Source organism: Amia ocellicauda, chromosome 2 (genome assembly GCF_036373705.1).
Source record: "Amia ocellicauda isolate fAmiCal2 chromosome 2, fAmiCal2.hap1, whole genome shotgun sequence".
In the NCBI taxonomy this organism is placed as follows: Eukaryota; Metazoa; Chordata; class Actinopteri; order Amiiformes; family Amiidae; genus Amia; species Amia ocellicauda.
This window is the reverse complement of record NC_089851.1, coordinates 12,572,629-12,590,816: the sequence shown is the minus strand read 5'-3', so window position 1 is coordinate 12,590,816 and position 18,188 is coordinate 12,572,629. Positions and strand designations below refer to the sequence as shown.

At 38.3% G+C, this 18,188-nt stretch overlaps 2 protein-coding genes across 6 annotated transcripts in view; both read right to left on the bottom strand.

Annotated features, from left to right (window-relative positions):
• Window positions 1–1,765: 1,765 nt before the first annotated feature.
• twsg1a (twisted gastrulation BMP signaling modulator 1a) lies at window positions 1,766–14,209 on the bottom strand. 4 transcript variants are annotated; one of them, XM_066718957.1, is made up of 6 exons: window positions 14,040–14,209; window positions 12,856–12,939; window positions 12,747–12,801; window positions 7,264–7,363; window positions 4,595–4,858; window positions 1,766–2,795 (listed from the first exon to the last, which is right to left on the bottom strand). In XM_066718957.1, exons 2-6 carry the CDS (start codon window positions 12,921–12,923, stop codon window positions 2,614–2,616), a joined length of 669 nt encoding a protein of 222 aa, XP_066575054.1. In that variant the 5' UTR covers window positions 12,924–12,939; window positions 14,040–14,209; the 3' UTR covers window positions 1,766–2,613. The 4 variants fall into 4 exon arrangements, with proteins under 4 accessions (XP_066575054.1, XP_066575060.1, XP_066575036.1 ...); XM_066718963.1 differs by having other exon boundaries at window positions 2,010–2,795; window positions 12,856–12,893; window positions 14,040–14,206; XM_066718939.1 differs by having other exon boundaries at window positions 2,010–2,795; window positions 12,747–12,939; window positions 14,040–14,201.
• Window positions 14,210–16,155: 1,946 nt separating this feature from the next.
• The window catches only part of ankrd12 (ankyrin repeat domain 12), a 50,740-nt gene continuing 48,707 nt past the window's right edge, over window positions 16,156–18,188 (bottom strand). For both annotated transcript variants that reach the window (XM_066718905.1, XM_066718913.1), the window contains one exon: window positions 16,156–17,603. In XM_066718905.1, coding sequence (XP_066575002.1) covers window positions 17,418–17,603 — 186 coding nt within the window. In that variant the 3' untranslated portion in view covers window positions 16,156–17,417. The remainder of the gene's footprint in view (window positions 17,604–18,188) is intronic.

The window sequence follows — 18,188 nt, the reverse complement described above, 5'->3', positions numbered from 1 at the left end:
TTTTGGACATCATTTTATATACTTAATTCTTAGCTGGAAATATAAATACATAAATCTTATCTGCTGTTGTCAAATACATTTATGGGAATGCATAGAGGTTATTACACCTTTAGCAAGCCCCTTAGAAAGGATACAAAGCATATTTGTGATGCTTTGTGTGTTTATACACCACTAAGCCTAATATAGGACACAACCATACGACTGCTGCTGCAGCTGGTTTTATTCCACATTGGGTATGCATACCCAATCAGACACTGCATTTTGTTCCTTAATTATGCCTTTCTCTGTAGGGAGACCAAAATGGATGTTTAAAATAGCAATCTCAATCATGGTGCTGTCATCAAATTCAACATGTGTTCAAAATTGATTTTGGTTAAACTAAAACAAGTGAAGGGAGTGTGATGACTCAGTTTCTCATTTACAGGGTCTATTGTGGTCCACCACCAGAAAACTTTGCATTAATCATCTCAATTTCCCAAAACACTACTAAATTAAAGTGATTTAACTTTCTTTAAAATAAATATAAATCAAATAAACCTGCTTCAAATAGGACTAAATTTGTCTAGATTATGAACTACAAAAAGTCCAGAATCCTACCTTGACATTATTCAAACTTTATATTGTATTCTGAAAACTGTAAATATCACTTACTTGTGTACTGTACTAGTTTAACTACATTTCAAATATTAAAATATACTCATAAGACAACTATATCTATATGAAATCACAAAAAGAAGAATCAGAATGAACTATTGATTCTGTGTTTGGTTTCTCCATCCACACAAAAGTTTAGGAGGCCCAACACTGCTCACAATAGCTTCTCTAAAAAGCTTCTTTACTGCTTTCTCTGACATGGAGAACTTTAATGTGAAAATGAAATCAGTAGCAAGTAAAGTGCTGGTTAAGAAAGAATTAACCTTGGACCTTTAAACAATCAGGCTGACGGGTTTCCACTTCGGCCTTTGGTGTTGACTGTGGTCTGATCTCCTTAATGCAAAACATTCGACTTTTCATTTTCCCTCCAATGATAATGCCTTCTTTTGACAACTTTTTATATCATGGATATGAAATCATTTCTACTGATCTACTGCCTTGAAGCCATTGTAACTCACTTAGAGGACACTCTCCCTCTACTTTTGATGTTTTGGCTTGTCCTGATCTTGTGCTGGGTCATAGTCCCCAAATCAACATGTAGAAGGTATAGATGACCACATCACCCCCACCCACAAACACATTTCTGCTCTAAACATTGGTTAAGATATTCAGCCAACATGTAAATGGATTTAACTATTTTTCCACTGCACTCATTTTCAGTAGACATTTGTTCATGTGTAGCATTTGTGGTAAACAATCAACGCTATGAATACATAAAAACTGTGCAGTTTGCAGCAGTGTCCATATGGGATTTACAAAGAATGAACTGGGAGTTTGCAACAAGGTCATGGGAATTAAAACTACGGGGACAAAAATCTGCAACCCCAAGGAAGGTTAGATGTAATCAAAATACAGGTCTTCTAACAAGATGAACCGGATATCCCCTTCTGTTATGTGTTAACAAAATTGTTTACGTCTTCCCTGACCACTTCATCTGCAGTGTGAAGGGAACAGATGTGCGATGCAGTGAATTCTGATAAACCCTTTTAAAACATACGTGCACCTCTCCCGTGGCTTTCATCACATAAATGAAACCAAATGTTGCTGATATTTAATAAGCACCACAAATGGAGGAAGTATGGAAAACAAATGCACAGATGGCCCAAAGCAATAACAGTCAAATTCCTCTGTGTAGAGAAAGTTTAATTTCAGATCTTGAGTATATAAGGTTTTGTTTTGGATTATAGTAGGTGCTTTATACATAATGCATTCACTTGCAAACATGTCTGTATAATCCAAGTACATTTAATTATAAATGTTTTTTAAAATCCATTATTTCAATCTGCAGTTTCGCTAGATGTGGTTTTTGTGCGTGTTCACAAGTTGTCTGACCTCGGTAAAAGACCACACTGATCAAAGAGAATCTGTATTTATAACCACAAAATCCAAAAATCACATATCAAGATTCATCCTCAGTTCACACAGACATTACTGTGAATTTCATTAAATCAAAGACTGTGGTTTACATGCTGTGATCCATTTGACTTGCAATATACCTGCTGTGATATGTTTTTGAAAAAGCACACATCAAAATCTTTTGATAATTAAACTACTATTAATTTCAAGGCACTGAAGATAAGAGTTCATATCCCTACAGTCAGTAAATCTTGGCATAGCATGCATTTACCTGTAAAGAAGGATCAGCTATGCAAGAGTAGGTTTCAGAAAAAAAAAAACTGGAAAAAAAAAAACTATTCATATACATCTCTGGTAAACACCTATAAAAAAACTAAAATATACAGTAAACATGAGAAAATACAAATGTTTTGGCAAGGGCAATTATTTTACATCATACAATTGAAGCGTGTTATGCGTGTTAGGTCAAAATCAGGCGCCAGTCGCACTCGGGCGCTCAGCAGGAAAGGTGGCACTCGGCTTCAGGACTCCTTTTCTTTCAGCTCCGTTTTCCCGACGTCAGTCATGTGAAATACAAGTACTAAGTTTTCGAGAAAGTCTGACTCAGAACAGGCAGTTCATGCACTTGACGACTCTGCTTCCATAGTCGAGGCACTCCGGACCTATGCACTCGCAGCAAGCGTTGTGGAACCATCTGTATTTGGAGCCGCCCATGGACTCGCAGTACTTTTTACACTGGAGGATGGATACGCAGTCGTCGAAGTACACCACGGTGCACAGGTTATCTGGAGAGGACCGGGGATAAAGGACAAAGAATTCCATTAGGGCCTTTGACAAGTTTTAAATTAGGCAAAATGAGGGTTAAAAACATTATGGAAACATTCAATTGTTTTTATACAAAGCCATGATTAAATAAGCACATTTGTCAACACGAGGAAAGGATGGTCCGAAAAGGACTTACGAGTGTTAAGAATTTTCTAAATGGCCACTACTCCCTCTTTGTAACATGATTTTATTCATGTTAATTGAAGCATAAATTATAATTGGCTGGAAAACAGCTGGTAAAGATTGCCTGCTAGTACTACAGCACTTGTCTGATGTCCCAATGATCTCAGTATAGTGAAAATGTAATGCTACAATTCCCACTGAGGCCTACGTTAATCTGAGACTGTCCATGATTCCTCACTGCAGAAACCCCAGGGAAGCCCACAGTCGGAAACAGTGAAACTCACCACATAATGCAGTTGTACATTTCCTCTTAATATACACCTCAAAGAAAATGGAAGTCTCTGTAAGTTAATTACTACTTACACTGATTTGAGAGCTGACATTTTCAGTAAGCTTGGTAATTTATGTTTTCCATTCGATGGTGTCTAGCTTCTAAATATGCCTGCTTGCAATTTCTGACCCTTTTTTTGTCAAATTAAATTCTCCCTCAGCATGCTTTTTATACATCTTGACTGCAGCTAGAAAATAACTAAATGAATTCCATGTCGTGCTTAACGATGCACTGAACTCATTACTTGCTCATTTCTAAAGCCCTTATCAGACAGCAAGGTGGTTCAGAAATGTGGTATAGGCTTGCTGACGCAGGTACCAGACACCATGAACACAGAGGGCTGCCAGCAAATAAGGGCTGACTATTTGTTCCTAAGGTCTGCTGAACGACTGAATGGAAAGCGCTCGCAGTTGGAGTGCAGTCTAATGAACGTCCTGATCTATAGGAAAACAGAATTGGGTCAAGGGTTCACACTGGAGCCGGAAAACAAAAAAGAAAAAAGAAATCCAGATCAAGATCAATTAGGATCAGTTTCAGGTCCCTGGAGCCAAACAGATTGGAGCCCCACCAAGACTGTAGTGGTCTGCTTTGTCTGAATGCATAATAGACTTTATGACTTCTCTTAAGTAAGAGCAAAGTGCTTTGTAACAATATTGTTTCTTATCTGTGGTTCATATGCATTTCAGAAAGTTCCATGTCCTAAATAGAAGTCCTTTACGCTTTTTAATTAATGCATTTCTGAATACTCCCCAGTACTAAAATTCAATATGATCTTCTGGTTCAAAAGCCATCCAAGGGAGAGGGCAGTGTGTCTGGACTTTGCCTGGAAGCCTCATTTATATTTTGGTTGGTTCTGTGTTGCCTTCTCCTATATTAAATGCATGGCAAATGACCCAATCAAGAGCTTTGGCTTAGATATGCTTGCTCTTCATCTATTCATTAGGGTAAAGGGACAACTTTGTCCTAGAAATCTAAACTGAGAAGGTTCACTTCGTGTAAGTAAAATACTAGTCACTATTTCAACTTCTGTATCAAGCTCGAATCTCTCTGCATATTTGAATGATTTTATCTTCAATTTAAAAAATTCAATTCAATGTACAGTTGGTTGTAAACTATTTTATAGAACAGTGTATTCGACCCGACACGGGCTCATTCTTAAAGTTTCCATCCACAGACATTGAAACTATGAAATAACGTTAGGCAGGCGTGCCCAACCAGGAACCAGACTACACAACTCAAAAAGCTGCCCACATTTATTTTGTATTAAATGTGAGAAACGGTGTCTGCAGGGGTAGGGCCGCCCACCTTGGGTGCCGTCATAACGGGCGTGTATGCTGTTTCCGGGGATGGAGACATTGTGGTGCTGGCTGTCCAGTGTCTCCAGGAAGGAGACCAGGTTCTCGTGGGGGGTGAGCTCCTCGGCCACGGGGAAGGACACCACCATCATGTTGATGGGCGCGTCGCCCTCCGTCAATGCCCGGAACAGTGAGGGGATGGGCCGGTGCAGGTCCTCCACGGTGCTCTTCGACGTGGCCGGGGTGTCGCTGTAGTTCTTGGGGTTGCACATTCCTGTATGGAGAAATGGCATTGGCATTTGCTGTTCACCAACAGAGAATCCCATCTCACCTACTGGGGTTCACGGCATTATCAAAGTGACACAAAAATGAACACCAGGACTATGCACATTGGATTCTTGGTTACAAAAGAGCAAAAAAAACTGCATCCTCATGTTCAAAATAATACAGTGTAATGAGAGAATCAATAGGAAAGTGTGCACTTGTTGATTTAACAATAGGTGGTTATTTATGGAAGGCTCTCTACTGTGCACAGTGGAAGTAGAAAGGAAATATCACTAACTCTGTTCACTAAAGCAAGCACATGTATTACAGTTCCAACAGACATGCCTTTGATCCTTTATACTCTCTCTTTTCCCTTGCTGGGTGCACACTAGGAACCACCATCATGATGCTTTCAAGAAGCACTTAGTCCTTCACCTTGTGCAAAGTATTCTGTCCTGCTCAGATTGATTCACTCCATCTCAGTATGTCGGATTTGTGTTGTTGTTGCAATTTACTGGCCACTCATTTCTGAGAAAAGCAATTTTACTGTGACAGCATCACTTATCTGGCTACTTCTGTACTTGCCAAGCTTCTCCCATTTCCCCAGTTTAAGTGGAGATGTCATCAGAGCGATTTTGTAGCCTCTGCTTCCTCCAGAGAGCATACCATCCTAATACTAGGATTAGCCCCTGCTTGTTCGAATGCACTTCATTCCCATGTCAAAGCTCTTCTGCTTAAAACAAATGTCTAAGTGACTATTCAACTGTAAATGCAATTGTAAACAAAACAAGAAAAACTAAATAGTTCAACCCAGATGTGATGAAAAAAGGAACCACATATACTTCTTCCTGCTTATATAAAGATTTCTGATAGCTGCAAAACCCATGCATCACCAAGCACATTAAGAGCACATGTGAAGCTTTAGAAGATCATGTTCATGTGATTTAATCTACAACAGAGCAGTCAGCCTTTAAGAATCAATCAGATCATTGCTTATAATCCTCTTAAAGTTAAAAGTTCTTAAAAAACTAAAAGCTCTGCTGTGGAACATAGCTTCATCCTGGCATATTTTGTAATTTGTAATTTTGTAATCCCTATCCAGACAGTGTCTGAACTCCAGGACGTGTTTTCCAGAAAACCATTTGATATTTGGATCCTTCTGCTTCTCTTTGCTGGTCAGGGCCATGATTGTGAACATCTGGAAAGATGAAATGCTTACTTAAAAGGGAGGAACTCAATGATCCCACAACTCACCCATTCTTACTCTGACCAGCTTGTTTCCTTCCCCAAAATAAATAATTACTATAAACTCTCAGTTTGGAAACCTTCACACTGCACACTGTGACTCCTGCATTCCGCAGAAACTTCAGATTCCTCCCCTCTAACAAAAGGCTGTGCTCCAACTCGGCAGATTTTACAGCGTATACGCCTAAAATAACCCACCAAACTCTGGTTCTTAGGAAACAATATCAGGTGTACAGCTGTTTTGTTGCTTCCATTGATTCATTTCATTTATAGTCTTATTAATGTCATAATAAGGGATTTATACCAATTGTCAGTTACCTTTTAAATTCAAATGAGTTTAATAGGTGGTGCAAAAAAAGTATCTACCACTGAACTGATTTAATCATATCTTAAAAAAAGATGATTGAATATTATAATTACATTTCAACTACATTTTTTTTTTTAAACATTGTCCTCATATGTATATGTATGTATGTATGCTAACAAGTATGAAATTATTATACAGCTTAGACTAGAATACAGTATTTTAAAGGGGTTTGAATGCTAAACTTTACTAACATTTGAATAAAGTACATGCTAAAGACCAATACAAAATGTAATAAAACCAGCAAATACATTTTACGGTCTATGTAGTCAAGTGCAAGGCCACGGAAATACAGTTATAAAGGGATTACTCTAGAAAGAATCTCCTAATTTTCCTGCGGGTGATTGATCCAATTAATCCAGCAATACACAAACAATTTTTAGCAGTGCTTACACAATGCTTTATTTTCATATAGGATCTTAATATAACAGGGTTTCAATATTTTACTGAGGCAAATTCCAAAACTTGGAATAAGCAAAATTCAGATCCCCAGTTTAATGACCATATGAGGTTTTAGTACGTTGGGGACCATTTCCCCTAAATAGCAGTCTGAAGGGACAGGAAACAAACCCCTGGCTGGATATTCGTTTACAAAGCTTCACTTTCTACAGAATTGTGCAGCACTAGGAGGATTCAATTCTTATAGTAATAAACCAGATTTTGTTTACATGGTAAAGTTACACAAAAACAAACTTGGTATGAATGATACTCACGTCTGTCAGTCGTCTAAAACCAATTATTTTGCGTTTAATCTGGGAACTGGAAATTATAAACAGGTCAGCGTGGCCCCCGGCCGCTGTACTCACCCACACAGTCGCAGCACTCTTCCCACAGGGTGCCCAGGCACAGCATGCACTCCTTACAGCAAGAACAGTTCCCATCAGATGGCCGGCACTGACACAGCTCCTGAGCCCACAACACAGAACAGATTCAGAAAGGTAAGCAATAAATCCTTGAAGGAAAAAAAAAAAAAAAAAAAAAAAAAAAAAAAAAGCATAGCGTTGTTGTTTCCAGGGTGAGAGAATTAATGAGAGTCAGGCATTATGAGGGGAGAGAGAGAGAGAGAGAGGGAAGAAAAAAATAAAAGTTGAAATGGTTTCAGGGCACTGAATGGCGAGCAGCTTGCACCACGTCCACATGTGTACCTCAAAACAGGCCCGAGGGCTGCCAGGCTGCAACACGGCAATTAACCAAACACTGCAAAAACATAGGGCAATCTCTTTAAATCTCTGATGGCCGAAATGCTTTGAAACCTTCGCTAGGATTAGGAAAAGGAAGACTTTATGATTAATAACCCCAGGGGCCAGGCATGTGTTGCCCTGTGCTCCTGCTTTTCTCTGCAGTCTGTAACAATCCTCGAGTGGATTGTAATCACCAGTGCACAGCTGTGGAATCAAGTGAAGGAACATTACCTTGAAACCTTGCAATAAAATAATTAAGACCCCATTTTTATTATTTATTTTTAAACACAGTAACATTGGTATATTACTCCATTTTAAGTTTACACAGTCAGCAAATCAAATGAAATAACTAAATGAATGTTCCACATTTCTTCAACAACATGCAGATCAGTGAAATCCCATTTCAAGGACTTTCAAGCACCACTAAATCAGATCAAAGGACATAATATGCAGATTTTAACTGCACACAAATTCAGTTCAATTACTAAAATATACTAACATCATTACAGCTTTAAAAAATAAAGTACCACATTTTTACCAGACATTTTACATTGATTGGATCGAATGTCATTAGAAAACATTGCTGCATAGGGAGTTGTTCATTTGGTATTCCAGTTAAACTTTTTTTACTTTCAGAGATTTATTTTGGTTCGCTCAGGGCTCACATAATCACTTCCCCCATATTCACCTTATGCAGTGTACTAGCTTGTCCTAAAATTACAATGTATTTGCACAATACGAATGATCGATCACATGGCATAGGTATGCTTAACAAAATGTGTATAATAGAAATTTACATTTTCATAATATAGCTGCACAATTACTGAACAATTCAATACATGCTAGACATACTGGCATAAGATAATATGAAGTATTATTGTTGAATTTTTATGGTTTTCTTCTGTAAAAGAGATTACAAATGTCTACACAGGACGTAGGAGAATCGTAAAGAAAATATTTTATGACTTTAAATTAAATTAAATTAACCATTAGATTCAATTTTGTTTATTTTCAAGGTCAAGATGTGCATGCATGTGATAAATTAAGATTTTACTGCAAATAACCGCTTTCGAATTCAATAATAGGGGATGATGGTATATATTACAATCTTCAAACAACATTTAAAATGATCATTTATAAAGGTTTTCATTTTCCTGGAGGAAAGATGAGTCAAAGTCCAACATGGCCTCTTGTGTGGCATTTTTAGGAAGTTAGGATGTGCTTTTTTTTATTTTTATTGTTTTATTCATAAGCCTGTCCCCAACACTTTCAGTAATAAACAGTGAAACTCAGATCATCCAGAGAACTATACATTTTCAAGTATATTTTAAAATCCGCATGGCTGATTATATTACTTCCCAAGTATTGCAGCCTGGAAGGCATGTGTACTTCCCCCCAGCTTATTTTGGGATTAATGGATCTTAGCTGGAGTGAATACAACTTTGTGGTGAAAACATGTAAAAAGGAAACTGAAGTCACAGGACCACAAACAAACCCGGCAGTTGTTGTGGAGAAAGTGCTCTTAGACACATGTGCGTAGGCATGCCCTGCTGAGCAATCATGTGTAACTTTTAAATTGCTACCACACCCTAATAATGGTGGTTCTTGGACAGCTGCTGCTCCTATTGAGCACTCAAGGCCTTCTGTCCAGACTTCAGACACCGAGAGTCAAATACTGTCCTACACTTTAACCTCTCCCGTTACAAAATGTATTTTGAAAGAAAGACAAATGACATTTGACAATTTCAAATACAACAAATTGCAGATGACATTATGAATCCTGAAATTATCTAGAACATATGTCATCTCTTGACTAGAAAAGCCACTGCTGTCACTTTTTCTTTAAAGCTGACTGAGGTTGATGGGTTCGGCAAAATGACAAAAATCAATACTGAATGTTTTTTTTGTTTTTTTAAACCAAGCATTTATATAAAATTAAACTTCTGCTGCACATACATAATGAAAGTTGACTGACGTTACAGTAGCTAGCATTAAGGCCAGTAACTGGTCATATGTTTTTTGTTTGTTTAACACTTTGCCAACTGAATGCATCATAAGAAGAAACATAACATTACAATAATTCAAAAGGAACTTAAAACACCATAAATCCGGATCTGGAAATCAGTTCAATATATACATTTATTAAAATAAGTCCCAAAATATTTGTTCTGGGGTATTATTTTGTTTGAGCAATTTTATAGCCATTGGAAAACTGCAAAGTTGGGACAGATCCCAGAAAATAAATGCAAAGCACTCTACTGCATTTTCTTCCGGCTTTAACACCCTAAATAAACAAGTGACTGCTGAGAATAACAGGAATACTGTATCTGGAGACCTGAGGTAATGCATTAAGGAAAATATTAACAGTGCAAAGTGGAGTAATAACAAAAAAAGTCATTTCTTCCTCCCCTGCCCACCTTTCACGATAAATCCCAGGAGTATTCATCAATAGATGGAAGAGCATAACAAAAATAAACTGACAAACTCACAGCAACTTCTGTTGGAACACAGGGCAGGTCTCATTTTATAATACAGATGTAGCACAAGGCACTGCGAAATCTACTGTATTAGCAGGCCCTTGGGCCTGTTTTGAGGTACACACTAACTTAACTGTAAGCTTTAGATCCCAGCAATAGTGTGGAATCATTAAAGAAAGCTAATCTGTAAGGAAGTCTCCTTAACAAATGGGGGAGAATATGAGAGATGCATGTATACACTGTAATATTTAAATTGCTTTAATCTTCTCCAGTGGTAATACAAATAAATCTATTCTTCCATATCTCAGAAAGGATGTCCATACCTTATCACCTGGAATTGCTTCCGACATTTCCATCGAAAACAAATTACGAGAATAATTCCAACGTCTTCAGGCAGGAGAAACTGGATTTCCACAGATTCAGCACTTCAAGTTGTTTATGTCACTTAAAGCATTTCTTTCTAATTTATACGTGTTCACTAAGTAGATTGAGCTGCTTGTTAATGTGGTAATCCTCTTTAATTGATCTCAGTAAGGGATTAGTGAAGGAAGCTGCCATTCTGTGCTAAATGCAATGTATTTTTATTTTTTATTCATCTTAATTACCTTGTTCTACCACAGGTAATCTGGTAAATTTGTTCACTACTTTGTTATGCATCAGTTTAATATGCATGACAGTGATTTAATATAAAAATGTTGACATGAGTTTGAGTGTGGATTTGTAGATTTTAATCCATGAAAAGATCAAAGTATGACACTGTGTGAATGTTTTAAATATAGAAAAAGCCTGCAGTCTATTACTGTATCCCTAAAAGTGCAAACTATTGATGGGGCACTACCACGATACATGCATTGTTGTAAACCTATAAAAATCACTTCTGGGAACGTTTTCAAAAACTCTCTCAGTTAATCACAGGAATTTATCAGCATTCCACCAAATCAACTTCCAACCCCCCCGCACACAGGCATTTCTCATGCTCAGAGTAACACTTTAGCATCAGAACAATCATGTCTACGTGGAGTCAAGCATTACACAAAAAGTAATAAACTAGAAAAAGGTAGCACCAGGACCAGATATTGGCAATTTAAGCTGGCCTAAACACTGCAACAACCGATAATATCATATCTCTCCAGCATAAAATTACAGCACAATACATACAGGACAGAAGACAGGTATCGGAGAGTTAAACCAGAGGCCAAGCTCTTCCTAACATGTTCATGGAACTCTCATAAAAACCTCTTAATGAGTGAGAGACTGGCGAATAAATGACAGTTCACCTGAAGAGGACAAAGGAGGACCTCTGTTTCATCCACTGTGAACAAGGAGGAGGATTTTGGCTCCAAACGTGATGTATTGTCAGTGAAGAATGGTACTTCAGCTCAGACAATACTGTATAGAAGAAACAGCAATGTTACAGCAAAGCACAGGGGACTAGTCACACAGGGTCTTTTCAGCACACCAGAGATGGTATCTGTATGCCCTGGAGGGGACTTGTTCATATTTCAATGGATACATGATTAGAGAGGAAGAATGAAAGAGGACTTCTGCCACATTTTATGGGCAACACTTTGGATCTCAGAACTAGCAGACCAATTCATTCCACTGACTCCCCATTCCTCACTAACAACCTTCTGAACGAGTGCACTAAAGGGAATCATCTGAAAGTGCACAGCAGGTTTGGTTGGAGCTGGAAAATATAATTGACAACTGATAATGTTAAACGGAGGGGTTTCGATTTGACCAGATAAAGAAAGAAACCGTTTTGTTTGAAACGGTACACCACAGTATTTCATTTATTTATTTTTTAAGCTTGCAGGACTTCCTCAGATGAGTCACAATTGGGAATGAATGGTTACTGTTTATATTTATGTAATTATATGATAAAGCAAGTTGTATCTGACAATTCTAGGGTTATGACATCAATAGATGCCTTTCGACACAAACACAGACATCCTTTAAATAGATTTAACCATACATATATTATTTATGTCTGATGGTTGAGGGAAACTTTGAATATACTTTACTCAAACTCTCATATCTCCTAAATCCATGCATCAGTTCCCAGCATACTGCACAGTTTTTCTTTTTTTAATACAACTATCACCTGAACCAGACAAAAGCAGTAATCCATTGATATGCAAGACGATTAAACATTTATCTTATTTTAAGATGCCTCAATCCCAACACCAGCACAGGCCATGACAGTAAATGTAGAGAGAAATTCCAAATAAACAAACAAACATTAGAAACTGATTTCTGGTTGATACATAAGCTAAAGATCACTAATCCCAATCTATTACATACAAACCTTATTAGCTTCTAATAGATCGAGTAAAAGTACAACCCTAACACTGTAAGCTTATGCAAACTTGGAGGTGTCTCCAGTGGTGTATATAAAATATGGATAGGGCTTTACAAATAACTGCAATAATCAATATTTTAAATGTTGGAGGACTGACGTGCATATACCTCTCATCCAAAGACAGAAATGGAGGTAAACACTAGTCTACGAAAAAGCTGAGGATGATTCTCCAGTGGCAGCAGCTCGACATACAGTATAAATAGAAAGCTGAAGTAAAAGCAACACAGCGCAGGACACAATGAGGTATGTTTTCCGACATTGCCCCTTACCTGAATGAGGCACTTGCTCACGTCGCTGGCACAGAGCGCCTTGTTGCACGCCGCGGTGTAGGACAGCCCCGCCAGAAAGAGCAGCAACACCGCGGCTGGGAGCGCCGCGCAGCCCGGCCTCATCCTGCTGCTCTGACCGCCGGCAATCTGAGGCACAGAGCACCGTGTCAACAGCATGCGGGCCACCCCACGTCTCACAGCACATGGTTTGATGAAGCCAAAAGAAACTCGACATTACTTAAGCACATATGAAAAACATGCGAGCCCGCATTACATCACGTTCTCCGATTGACAATGTTCTTGGTGAACACAAGTAGAATTTAGTTTGTATTCGTGTCTGAACATACCAACAATAGTAGTAACTGGTCTTACTCAAAGCACCTTGACAAAGTAACATTACAATCAGACTGTAAACTTGTATCCATGCTTTTCCTTGTTCAGTGATGAAAAGCAAGTTGGGTGGATCTTACCACGAAACTAAAAATACGCACTGGATTTTCCCCCAAAATGACAGACGCGAAATAAACACGATCCGCACTTTTTCCCCCCACGAAATAAATATGGAGAATCTGTCTTCTTACAAACATACGACACCGTAAACGACAGCACAATCGAAAACAATTAAATACATTAATTTAATTTCACATTTGGACTAAACCACACTGAAAAAGTCGTTAAAACTGGTCACGGTTTGGTTACATAAAAATGATCATTATTAAATCTGAATATTTCCAGCTGGATTGTGTAACGTTAGCAGACAAATGGGTCGTTTTCTGCTTTCCCAAACGTGAGGCAGCACCACAGACACATGCACTTTCTTCGTGTCTTCAACGTTTGACAGATCAACGGATTAAAGGTTTCATATTTCTATATGTAACTTAGACAAACTGTACTTTCTCCTCAACAACGAAGTGAAACTCGTATTTACAGACACACTGAAGCCCCGTACGAGCTCACAAGCGAAAGAAGAGCCCAAAACCCCGGAGCTTCTCCCAGCGGAGCGACACACATTCACGGTGTTGCGTGTTTGTGGCCGCGGCGCATTGTTTGGATACAGTGTAGCGACACAGCCTTGTCTACAGGGGAGGCTTTCAGCGCGACTTGGATTCAATACAGATACTTTGAAACCCCTTTAGACGGGAAAGGAAATCAGTGTTTTTCCATTGTAACCAGATTTAGGTGGCCTCCTTTCTCTCGCGTTTGACGGAGGCGATCACCTACATAGAAGAAAGACCCAGCGCAGCAGCGCCCACATTACAATATAAAGTACTGCTCTGCGGCATTTAAACTCACCTTGACTTGTAGCTCGTATTTGATAGAGGGGTTATCGGTTATCCTTTTGTTCTGCAACTTTTCAGCTCGAAACCATCCTGATGTTCCCCCCCGATGGCGTGAACTGATCGCAAACACAAAGCGAGAGGGAGGCAGCTGGGCGCCTTAAAGACACACAGCCCATTTTCGTGGCTGGGAGCGCCGCCGGCCGGAGACGCAGGTGAGGGCTGCGGCGCTGCGCTGCGCTGGAGGGGGAGGGGCCGTGGCAAGTCGTCCGCAGTTTCTTTAGTTTTGTGGTTGTTAAGATCACAATACTACGTTTAAATCGCATTTGCACTTAACGTATACTGAACGGTACTAGGGTATGCATAATGTATCAGACAACATGCGCCTAATATTATTATTAATCGAAGCATGCTCCTTGTTTCCCACGTTTATTTGGCTTTTGTTGAACCCTGTTGCCAATGCATATGCCAATAACAATTGCTCTGATAATTAACTTTGAAACCCCGTTGATTGTGGGTTGGCATATAATAAATACTATATTTAACCTGTTTAAATATAGAACACATGTTGTATGTTTTCACTGTATTACACGCCAGCACACAACCCGGTGCAATCGGGTGAAAAATCACTTTCAAACTCGCGAATTGAAATATTTCCAGTGAGGCCACAGTCGATACAAACATTGTCATTCAGTGTCATGGGCCAAGATTTCTATCCACTTCCCATTAGAGGTCTTTTGTGTGGGGGGTATTATCTAATCTATGAATCCCTTACATTTGAATACTCGTTTGATTTGAAGGGTTTACAAATCAGTTCCGAAGATAAGACACATTCAGACGTTACTGACATGTTGATGTCAGATTTCCAGATAAGTGTGACACGAAAGAAAGATAGCCATAACAGAGGATGCACTGTTTTACATGCCAAACCTTGCCGATTATAACTTAACTCTGAACTTAGAAACATAAATACAAAATATTCAACCGACTCTCTCTGTCTACATGGCAATGACACATTATTGTGTATGTGTATACTGTTCACAAATAATGTAGGCAAGCAGCAGTGCTAGTTAAAGAAAGGTTTGCGGGCAGTTTTCCTCAATGAACACCACATGGCAGGTTAAAAAAGGAAACGGGCTTTCTGGGGGGGCCGGGAAACATTGGGAAAAATACCATTGATGACTGGATAATCAAAGCAGCACGGCCACGCATTGCTCAAGGTGGGAGGAAGAAAATGAGGACTGAAATTTCTCTGCTGACGGCTTTTAAATGAAATAATTGATAAATCGATGAATACAACAATTAAGATTTTAGTATTTTATTTTAAATATTTGTTGCAAATGCATATTTAAATATCAGTTCTATAGAAAAGCTGTAATTTAGTTTGTATCTAATATTTAACCTTCCAAAATGGCGTAAAATATCATTTCACACCCTTGTTGGCACGATCCGAGCAGGCGTGTGGTGCCATTCGGTTCTGCCCGTTTTGTATTTGATGGAAAACCTACATAATTCAGAGTCGGGTTTCAAATGCAATCCAGAAAAAAACGGTTGTTATTCCTTCGCATATAAAATCCTTCAACATCTCACTTCAGCCTGAAGCTTAAATTCGGATAACCAGCAACTGGACTATTTTCTGCAGAACTGGATACTACCATTGAAATGACGAAGGTTTTATTTAATATTTCGTGTCTTTAATGCCATCTACTGGCTTGAAAACCTAAACAAGTTCATTTCTATTGCTAATGGAAAACATTATAAAGTAATTTTTGGATCGATTCGTTTGCAATTAAAACTGATAAAACACGTGGAACGGAATACTAATAAAGGCAATCCAATTTTACATGAAAATGCAGAAAGAAGTAGAATAGAGGGTAAAGACGACTTAAAATATAAGTGAGGTTTTGGATGCCTGCTGCAAACTTGTTTTCCTCCTGCCCTGCTGTGAAGTGCCAGATGGTAAACCTCTATTTTACACATTTAAAATTGTTCAGAATGTTTGCGTCACATGTCCAAACCCCAAAAACCTTCATCATAAAGCAAAAACAGCTGCAAGGTTTGTTGTACCAGACACTGAGGGATTTGAGTTTCAAAAAGGAAAAGGAAGAAAAAAAAACGACCCTTAGCCAAGATCCATTTGATAAGTATATTACACATTTTTCTGTATGACCGTTTCGGTTTCTCTTTTTCTGGTAAAGATAAGTAGCTGGAATGGAAATTCAAAACATCTTTTGGAATGCACTGACAATAAAATTTATTCAATTATATATTACAAATATGTACACATCATTTAACAAGAAAATATTAAAATAGACAATATATAATTTTAGAACCATCGTCCAAAGGCATTATGTTGAAAAAATAGTTTTTGTTGTGATTTCACATCAAACTGTAAAAGTAACATTTTTCTTTGTTTAAGGAAAATTGAACATTTTTCTTTTTTTATGCGATTCAACAAACAAAAATGAGAATGGAGCCACACACCGTGATGCACATGGCAGAACAATAAGCATGGAACAGTTGAGTAAACCTCACTACAATCCACAGTACAGTTGTAGAAAGAGTAAAAACCGGTACAGTAATGCATGCACAGCATTAATATCACACATCTAAAACATCTGCAGGTATGGAACATGTAAAAAAAAGTCAAACATGCTTTAGAATTAGCCAACAACAACAGGACACTCAATATAAAACCTCAACTTTGGTCCATTAAAACATTAGACAAAACATGTTTACAATCAAAATATCTATCTTTTAATTTTTTTTACAAGTTAAAAACAATAATTACATGACTATTTACAAATGCACAATCAGTATGTATAAAATAAGTTATTAAAAAATTAAGAGCACGTCTGTACATTTATGAACACTCACTTAGAAGTGATTTAGCATTTTTAATTTATAGTTCTTTTCAGCAAGAACATTAGTGACCGCACGGTTCTTACTGGGAGAAGTATTCTGCACAGCCGAGGGTATTGTGGGCATCTACCATGCTCCTTCTTTTCCTTGGTACACTCTTCTTTGCTGTCATTTCGCAGCTTCCAGCGCTGCAAGCTCAATATTTCTGTATCTTGTGATAAGTGCCGTTCCTGTGCAAGCCACAACTCCATTCACTTATTAGATGAGCTAACACGTATAACCACCCCTTTGAACTGTTCCCTCACCAGCTCTTACACTGTGTAATGGTGACAGTGATGCCTGTTTGCAGCTCTGCACCAGTTACACACATTGTCTTTTATCTGCAAGAAGAAATCGGCCTTCTGGACTTTTGTAAGAGCTCTGGAATGGAAAGTTGCGATGCATTCTACAACCTTGTATATTAAGTGCAATATACTTCATACCAAGCTGGCACAGATACCTTGGACTTCAACTCCACTGCACAAAGCAGACATCATATCGGTGTCAATTCAAAGTCATCATTGACATCAACCAGGGGGACATAAAACTCTGGTATCTCGAAGATACTGATAGACTTGTATGTTGCGGGGTCAAGTTCTTGTAATTTGAGCTGCCATTCTAGTCGCTGTACAGCATTCAATGCTGCTGCCTCGTGCTGCTGCCTCATTAGAAGACACGTCTGTTAAAAAAGAAAAGTCTGGTTATCATTACAGCCCTCAAAAAACAGTTATAAAAATGGTTGAATTTAAATCTAAATAGTCTGTTCTTGTCTTGTGTGTTCTACCTGTATATAAAGGCTAGGCATTTTATTTTTGTTCTGGTTTCTCATAAGTCACATCTTATGCAGGGGTTAGGTTCTGAAGTCAGCGTGTAAGGCAAGAATTGCATTGTCAAAATTACCCTTTGAAATCCCTTAAATTGCCCATAAAGTACAGTTTACATGATTTTGTGTATACAACCCTGTACAGTAATATGCATGTATAGATGTATAATGTATACAGTGATGTAGAGTAAATAAAGGGTACAAATGAAAAATATAATTTCAAATAACGTGGTCAGTGGTATCCACGTCTGGCTTGGCCCAACTGACATCTTCAATCTTTCCATTTTTGAGTAGCATGGATGGTGTTTTCCCTAAAATGGCCACTCTCTTTCAAGAGATGAAAACTGGCACAGACAGGTAGAAATCGCTGCTGGAAGATCTTGATATACGAGGCACAAATTACCATTGCTATGCAGACAACCTGTGCATCACACCCGATAC